General features: G+C 33.4%; 1 protein-coding gene across 1 annotated transcript in view; it reads right to left on the bottom strand.

Annotated features, from left to right (window-relative positions):
• Positions 1 to 5657: 5657 nt before the first annotated feature.
• LOC107026444 (protein disulfide isomerase-like 2-3) overlaps positions 5658 to 9508 on the bottom strand; it is a 12731-nt gene continuing 8880 nt past the window's right edge. Inside the window, exons 4-9 of the mRNA XM_015227410.2 lie at positions 8665 to 8822; positions 7468 to 7567; positions 6630 to 6806; positions 6389 to 6534; positions 6116 to 6262; positions 5658 to 6032 (exon numbers count right to left, since the gene is read on the bottom strand). Coding sequence (XP_015082896.1) covers positions 5858 to 6032; positions 6116 to 6262; positions 6389 to 6534; positions 6630 to 6806; positions 7468 to 7567; positions 8665 to 8822 — 903 coding nt within the window. The 3' untranslated portion in view covers positions 5658 to 5857. The remainder of the gene's footprint in view (positions 6033 to 6115; positions 6263 to 6388; positions 6535 to 6629; positions 6807 to 7467; positions 7568 to 8664; positions 8823 to 9508) is intronic.

Consider the following 9508-nt stretch of genomic DNA (forward strand, 5'->3'; position numbering starts at 1 on the left):
AGTGTGTGGTGGTTGGTTAAAGTCCACTTCTGGTTGTAGATAATACTAATTCTGATTATTTTTTTTCTCATGGTTGTGTGAGAAATGGTTGTGTTATTATCCAATGTGTTTTGGTTTAGATTGGTTTGTGGGTTAGCCTATGGCTTGATAATCCCTATTGATTTATTGATCTTTCAAAGTTTGATTTGAATGTTGAGTCCATAATAGTTGATCTTGATGGAATAGTCTAAAGGATGAGCTCGCTGGAAGTTATACCTCAAGCTTTTGGTGATGTTGGGTTCCCCTTTTTCCTCTTCTTTATGTTCGAGGACGAACATGGTTTTTAGTGGTGGATATTATAACGACCCGCTAGGTCGTTTTGAGAATTAGGACTATTTTAATTCTTTCCGTTAAATAAAAAAAAACAGATCGAAAATTTTGAAATAATTGGTAACTACGAGTATCTAGTGATAAAAAAATTTTATTAAATAATTAGTATAATAATAGTTAGTGGGCCAAGTCTATAATCCATTTAGTACTCTTTTATATTTGGCCCATGAAATTAAACTTAGTAAATAAGGGTTAAAAATTTCTTAGTCATAACTCAAAAATAATAACAATAGAGAAGAGAGTAGCGGTTGACAATGAGGTTACGATGGTTTCCTGGTAAGCACTTCAATTCCCTCTATTTGTATATGCAATAATTTATATAAAAAAAGAATTATCACAGAAGGTGATCTGATTCATTTTATATTAATGCAATTGGAAAGGGTTGGGCAGAATAGGTGGAGGAACTTGATGGGTTAAGTGAGGATGCGATATGAGTGACGGGAGTTTTTTTTTTTTAGCAGTAATTAATGTGATAATTTCTCTTAGGGTGTATAAATTGAAGTGATTTGTATAAATTGCTAATGAGTGACCGAAGTGGTTGATTGTTTGGATTGAAGTAATTTGAAGGTGAAATATATTTTAATAATATTTCTTGGACTAGAGTAGGAAGCAATTGTTATGTATATGTTGGGATAATCACTGAACAGTACTTGTTCTAAGCATGGGAAAATGGATAATCATTGGCAAACAATATGCCTGCATGATGATATTGAGTTTGTGCAGTTCTATTGGTTACTACTTATGTTGTTTTCGTAGGTGAGGTTACATGTGAGGAGTGTCTTTCGACTTCGGCAATTCCTCTACTGGTTCTTATATTTATTAGTTCTTATTTTATTATCATATTATAATTCACATTTTGATATATTTAAATAGGTAATTAAATATTGAGTATACTATATTGCATGAAAGCTATTAGGGTTGTAGTGTTTGAAGAAACTATGACTTAATTTTAGGCTTGAAATTTGGATATATGAGAGTTGACATATTACTTGGAATCAAGATTTTGAAACTTTATTATATATTTGAGTGAGTTTTGAGTCTAGACTAGACACATAATAATGTGGTGTTGTTAGTCTTGTAATCTTATTGTGGTCATCTATTTGAATAGATTGCTTTGAGTTGGAAGTACAACAAAAGGGGAAGACACAAGTTTCGGAGTGAATTAATCTTGAGACTGAGGCAAGTGGATTTCTAAACTCTTGTTAAGTGTATGAAATGCGTGTATTTCCTTGTGGTATATGTTTGGGAGTAACGGGATTGGTGATGGGTTGACTTGTCCACATTGATTAATTCTAATGATGAAAAGAATGGGGATAACAAAAGGCAATGTGATTAATTGTTTATGTCTGTTGTGTTGAGAAAGGGTTGAAAGCTTGTTGAATCATTGTTGATGTAACTTCATGTTTGTGTGGTTGTGAACTGTGCGATGTTATGAAAATGGTCATCTCCTCATTATATGTGTGAACTTGTCATCTGCATTATTCTGAGGCATTTGTTGTGACAAGTGTCACACATTGAGAAAGAATGGGTACTTAAGAGGATGTACCATTTCGAGGGACGTATCGCGCGCCGCGATGGATACTATATTTCGAGGGACGTATCGCGCGCCGCGATGGTTACTATTATCGAGGGTCGTGTCGTGCGCCGCGACAGATGCATGGACAGATATGTCCCCCATGGGTCCCGGACTGAGAGACAGCGGGTGTGTATCACTAGGTCAGACATGCATCATTATACTTGACATTGCATTCCATTGCATTGCACATACTTATCATTAGTGAACTTGATATCGTGTTTTGTTGATCTTCTGATTGCCTTTCTGCGGAACTTGTGATTGATCAATATTGAGCTTGTTATTGCGGATATGTAATTTGTTGAAGTATTCTTGTTGAGGATATGTAATTTGTTGAAGTGTTGTTGTTGAGGATATGTAATTTGTCTAAGTGTTGTTGTTGAGCTACGTGCTATGTAAACTTTGAGCTGTTAGGTTGGGTTGATTTTAATGCAGGTTGTAGTTGTGGAGGTTTGGTTGGGGGTGGTAGGAGTACCCGTATTTTATCCCCTTAGCTTGTGTTTAGACGTTTTACTTGCTGGGTACCGTGTGGTTTGGTACTCAACCCTTGCTACTACAAATTTTTTTGTAGGTTACTAGCCCGGACTCTGTGATATTTCTCTTCTCCTTGTCTGAGGTTTCTTGGAGATTTGAGAGGTAGCTGTTTGTCGCCTCAGCGTACTTTCTTTCTCCTTAGTTATGACCTTGTTCTATTCTAGAAACAAGTTCATTTGAGACTAGCGTTTCTTTTGAATCAATTGTAATACTTTAGAGGCTTGTACACGTGACTACCAGGTTTTGGGGGTTTTATTAAGTTACTTATATTTTATTTCCGCATTTTATTGTAATGGTTGAGTTTTAGGCTGACTTGTCTTGGTGGGATAAGACGAGTGTCATCACGTTCATTTTTGGGTCGTGACAATATGTGAGCTCATTTGTAACGGTAGGGGTATATGTAAGCGTTTGTATAATGATAAGAATATATACAGACTATTTTCATAAAGAAAAAATATATCAGCTCCAAATAACAAAGTTAAATAATATATCGGGCCTAATACGAGGTGGGGCTTGGCGGTTGCGGCTTATGTTATGCAGGATGAAGATATCAGCAACAACAGTACCATTTAAATTGTCTTTTTAGGCTTACATCTTTGATATTGCCCTTATGTAAGCCACCCAGCTCCTTAAGCCTTAGCATCCTCCCAATTGTTAAGCCCCAAAAATTTGAGACCCTAATATTTTTAATTAATAGTGGACTTTTATGATTTTATTTTCATTTGAATGATATAAAATTTAGATTAAAAATTTATTTAAAAAAAACTGTTTATTCTTTATATTAGACAATATTTTAAAATTTCGAATTAAACTATTTATACCTTCATATTAGTAATTAAAATTTTATACCATATCATCTTACGAAATTTATTGCAACAAATGATCAACATCTTATTAATTTGAATTAGTTGTTGCTAATAATATTACTATATAAATTAAAAACATTATGCTTTCAAAGATATTATATTATAAACAAAAAAAAAGATGTGAAAAAAATTAAAAGAAATTATATATGTCTTATTAAAAAAATAGTAAAATGAAGTTGTAGGTTACAAGATAATATTGAAAAGAAAGGTGAATATTAAGCCATTTACCACTACGATAGGATCGCTATTTCATGAATGAGATTGGCCAAAACGATAGTTTTAAACATCAAACTGAACATACCAGCACACATATAAAATTCTATTAGCTCCTCTTTATGATGCACATCGATGATTTCAAGAAGGGCACCTGGATTGATACGTTTTATTTCATCCCATTTCAACTATCAGTGCATGAACCCTATCTTTTAATAGTTAATTAAAGGAGAATTGTCATAATGATCATCTTAATCGTTTTATGAATTTTACATACTTTTTTGAAGTTTAATACTTTTATAAATAATTTAATAATAATAATAATAATATCTGTTGAATTTTAAAATCGAGATAAATCTACGAGAAACATGTATCTATCGAATTTTAAAATTGAAATAAGTATTTTATTTGTTTAAATTAATTGATTGTAATTGGTTTCCTTAATTAAACGAGTTATTGAGAACTTTCAGATTTTCAGAATAATAATTAATTTAGAAATTTAAATTAAGCAAATCCCTAAATATAAGGCGAAAATCAAGGAGGGTAGATTTAATTAATTTTATTTTACTATTAGTTGAAATAATAACTTTCATTAATAGTATTAATAAAATACAAAAACATGTATATCTTGATAATTTAATTTGACTAATTTCATATTATTACCCTTAAAATAATAAATTTATTAATTTGATGTACTATAAATATATGATGTATCCAACAAACTAAACACTAGATACATGAGTATCATACAAGTACATTCATATGTATCATAAAAATTTCTAGTATTAATTCCATGTACCTATTAATCTAACCTAATATTAATTTCATGTATCTATTTTACATGACCTAATATTAATTTCATGTATCTATTTATATGATCTTATTTTAATTTCATGTATCTTTTATATGTATCTAGTATAAATATGATATATCAAGTATCAATTCAAACATTATATCCAAGAACATGTATCTCGGATACATAGTAAGCATATACCTATAACGTACGAACTGAGGTAAATCACGAGTGTACAGTATTTGCCTTATTATCAATTCAAAAAAATAAAAATTACAAATCGCTGTACGAGACTAATGACTGTGTAAATTTTCATCCATTAAAAAATATGGAGAACTAATAGATTCAAACAATGTAAAAATCCAAAAATCGGACTTTAAAATAATTAGAGCGCCGAACTAGATACATTAACATGGTAAAAATAGAATTACAATACAATATCTCGAAATAACTGAACAAAATCTTACTTTACCTATATATATAATGTTGATTATAGAGAATTGGTTAAGAGTTTAGTACATGCAAACATGTATTGAGATGCTTGAAGAAGAAAAGGGAAATGATAGATGTGTGTGAAACAAAACATTTATTGAAATGATTGAGGAAGAAGGCGGTAATGGTATGTGCTTAAGCAGTGAATAACGTGAGGGAGTCAGGCTGAAAGTGTCAAGTAATTTGAATTGTTAAATCCTACAATTAAGGAGATATATTTTTAAGATAAATATTAAAAACCATATTTTAGAGGATTGTATATCTAATTTAACTTTTAAAAATTATGTTATAATTATTAAAAAGTAGACATGTAATATTTTTAAATTAGAGATTAAATGTGTATATATAATAGTGAAATATATTCATATAAGTAATTTCTATTTCCTCGGAATAGCTACAGCGATTGTATTACAATTTTCTCATGATGATTTAGATCACCAAAAAGGAATTCCAGTAATGTCGTACGATCGAAAGACAATATCATTGAAGGGCATAATATATTACTGCTGGAATTGAAAAAGGAAGCTTTTCCAAGTCCGAACAAGATCAAAAGAACTGATCGATTAGTCAAAATATTTTCTTGAAAAAGCAAATTCCTAAACATCTTTATTCCCCAGTAGCCCCATCCCCACCACCCCTACTCTATCCAGCTTCCATAATATTTATCAAGTCTATATAAAAATAATTTTAAATTAATATTTTTTATTTACGTATCAAATACAAAAAAAAAGTACTAAACTCATTTTACACACCTCTAAAGTGCTATAGTCTATGCAATACATATTATGCTCTTAACCTGTAACAAACAAGTCAACCATAGAAGAAAGGGCAACTTCTGCATATCCCCAAGAGTAATAATAATCCAAGTAAAGTTCCAGGGAACAAATGAAATCTTTTGAACTGGGGGATTCCAATCTGATGATTAACAACATATAACACAGTAATACGCAGCTCGTTACACAAAACTGTTTCTATCTAGCTCATCATAATAATCCCCTATATGAAAGGGTAGAAGAATTATAACTCATCCTTGTTAGGTGTGTCTTCACCCATAAGTTCTTCAAGGGAGAACTCGTCTTCTTCGATGATTTCTCCATCTTTTCCATCCCATGGTTCACTCTTTACAATCGAAGGAGTAGCAGCTAATGGAAGATTACCTTTTCCACCGAGTCCAGCTTCTTTCACAAAGTCTCTGTGGTATATGCAGAATGAACGATTTCATGTTAAGATCCAAATAACGTTGGATTTTAAATTATATGGAGAAAAACTACTTACATTATTGGCTGACGCTGGAATGCACTCTTAAGAGGTGCATATACTCCCTTTTTAACATTCAAAGCTACCATAGCGGGATATCCATAACCTCCAACACCAACATGCTTTTCAAGATCTGGTTGCTTACCAGCACCCACCCAAACAAAGCTGTAATATTAACAAAATCTAATGTTATCTTCAAATCTAAGTACATTTCGACCACGTGATTGTAATACACGTGATAAGATTTCTATAGAAGAATAGAGCCCAACAAGTGCGGCTGAGTGCACTTGCCTGTAGGGATTTCTCTTGAACTTCTCTGCAACGGCTAACAACATTTCTAGGTATTTGTTCCTTCCTTCAGCCTTGGAATCTAATATATCCGGCAGGAATGAAACAAAGCAGATTGCAGCAGAGTTGCATTTCTCTTCCATGACATCCTTCAAACAGAGATGGATCAAAAAAGTCATTTTAACAGGTATGATAGGCGGCAAGAGGAAGGACGAAGAGTTCACAAGATTAAAAGTGAGCTTACTGGACTAGTCAACTCAACCACTTCAGGAGGTGCAACATTTGTTTCCAGCTGCTCTAATCCGAAGGACTCGATGGCTGAAGCTGTCCTTGCACCTTCGTATGTGACAGGGCTTTCCTTGTCAGCACCAAATACCAAAATTGTGGGGAAACCTTGGACATTGTACCTGCTCATCAAAGACTGAAAACATACCCTAATTAGAAGTGAGACACACAATAAGGTATTGTTAAAAGTTAAAAAGGAGCTCTAATTTAAAAGCCAATCAAGCGATGAGAACAGCCACATCATCTTCATTTTCCATGTAATTGGTAACCTAAGTGTATCCCAACATTTTGTTATGTGCTTACTGTTACTCTCTATTTCCTGCTTATTCCCTCTTCCCTTTTTAAAAGAGTAGGACCGACTGAGAACTTGAGGCTTGATGATTATTAATTCAAGCAAGTTCGGTCCTTCACTTTTAAGCAAGCTAAGCAAATATTCCTATTCAAAGCTGGAGAAATTACGTGAACAGGCAGAAAGCAATATACGATCATAAGAGTTTAGAAACTGCCAGGGTAGAGAACTGCAGGCCAGAGAATATGAACAAGCAGAAAACCAAGAACGATAGTACAGGTAATATATTCCTTCATTGGGCAGGTTCATTTTTTTTGAGGTTTCACTTTATAATTCGTGCTCATAGGTGCAAGCAGCTTTTTAAACTAATACAACAGTGTCAAAATTTTGTCTGCAGAAACAACCTTCATATGTTCTTTGTTATTCTCTTGCTATTTGAAAGAAAAAAAAGAAGAGCTATAATTCAATTAGATGACAGACGCCAACTGATCAAAAAGTCCAAACCTACCTTCTCCGCATCACAGTCTACGTGACCCAGCTTCACCTTACCCTGAAGGTTCTTAGCAGCTTTCTTCCACTCAGGAGCAAGCTTTTTGCAGTGCCCACACCTTAAAAGTGCCATTTAAATTTAAGACATCAGTAAGTAAAAATAAAAACAATATATAATCTAAAAGAAAGAAATGCACAGAAGGATCTTGACATCAAAATTCAAAGCAAAGAAGAAAAGTTGGACGAAGAAGGAAATGTATGACTCATCGCAGGATAAACTCTAGAGGAAAAGTCCACCTCAAATCTTAACAGCCTTCTACCTTCCAACTTAACAGAAACTGAGGTTCCCCTACCATATAGTTCGTATCAGCTTCTAATGTCTGATGATGGTTCCTTTCCCTACCATATAGTTCGCATCAGCTTCGAATGTCTGATGATACTTGCTTTCTCAGATTTATGAATAGTAAAATTCTTATAAATGGCGTAAAACACTTTTTTGATGACAAGGGAAACCCGCAGCCGCTACCCTTTGGGTGCGCACAGGGTAAAAACCCCACTCCTATGCAATAGCTCACAAACCACATATGGAGAGGTAACCCGCACTAGAAAAGCCCGGTGCGACGAGCTCAACCCAGAAGGCAAACCCCTTGCCTTCGCTGGCAAGGGATTTCGAACTTGAGACCTCCAACAGGGAAGTCCCAAGCCCAAACCAGTTAAAACACTTAATTAACTGGAATACCCAGTTAACGGAATTTACATCAGTTTGAAACAATTTCCTGCAGTTTCCTTCCCAAGAAACCAGAATCATATATTAATTAATGTGTCATGGAATTTCGGGTTAGTGACTATAGCAACCTAGAGTCATTTATAGATCTACATTCTGCACCGCACTAACACTAGTCTCAGAGTAATTCAAATACTCGACTGGAACAGACAGAAATACTTAAATTCAGTGTGAAAATGATCATCATCGTGTGAAAGATGGGTAAAGCATATCAATATATTGAGAGAGAAAGCCTTCTGGATTTTGTTCTAGATGCTACTTACGTACATATGATGGTTTATTTCACAAGGTAGCCCATCTATTTAGCATACCTTAAAGCAGAAACAATTATATATACACACACACCAAAAAAAAAGAGCTTAGACTCTTCCAAGTACAAATAAATTAAGGACTGACAATGAAGAAAGAGAAGTAGTAAAAGTTGAAACTTACCAAGGTGCAAAAAACTCAACAATCCAGAGATCTTTGCTCTTAAGAACATTCTCATCAAAATTTCGTGAATTCAACTCTACTGATGCACTGGGCTCAGAACTCTCAGAAGATCCTCCTGTTGCTTTTCCGTGTATCCGCTCCTTCAGCAGTGCTTTGATCTGTAAGCAAAGTAGTTGACATCAAAACCTTCATGATTTCTCATGACTCGTGAAGATTCAAAGGGAACATGGAAAAGGGCTCAAGACCATCACTACATCAATTACGCACGATAAAATGACTCAAATCTCATTTGGATAATTTGCCAGCTAAATAGATTATTTACTTCCATCAAATGCGTAATGTATATAGAAAATAATTATGCAACTAAATGCTTTTAACTTAACCCCAGACATCGTTCAAAAGGATTACAATAAAACGTGTATAATTTATACTAATATGTGAACTTGGGGTTATAAATATGTATAAGTATTATGGTTCAATCATTGGACAATGATTAGTCCTAATCATTGGACAATGATTACTCCAAGATTAGGATTATTAATAGTGGAACGATAAATATGAATTGGAACATTGAAAATAAGTGGTTTCAGCAGATAGTTTTGTAGTCCGCCATTGATGTGTTGGGCAGTTAGTTTCGGCTTTAATTATTTTCATTTGATTATCATATTAGGATTCAAGTTTTGATATATTGAGATATGTGTTAAATAGTGGGTGCATTATGATATATAAAAATCATTATAATTATGTTATTCGGAGAATTAAGATTTAACCCTAAACTTGAAATTCAGAAAATATGAGATTTGATCAATTGGTTGGAATAAAGATTTAGAAATTTTATTATAAA

Source organism: Solanum pennellii, chromosome 7 (assembly GCF_001406875.1).
Source record: "Solanum pennellii chromosome 7, SPENNV200".
Taxonomy (NCBI): Eukaryota; Viridiplantae; Streptophyta; class Magnoliopsida; order Solanales; family Solanaceae; genus Solanum; species Solanum pennellii.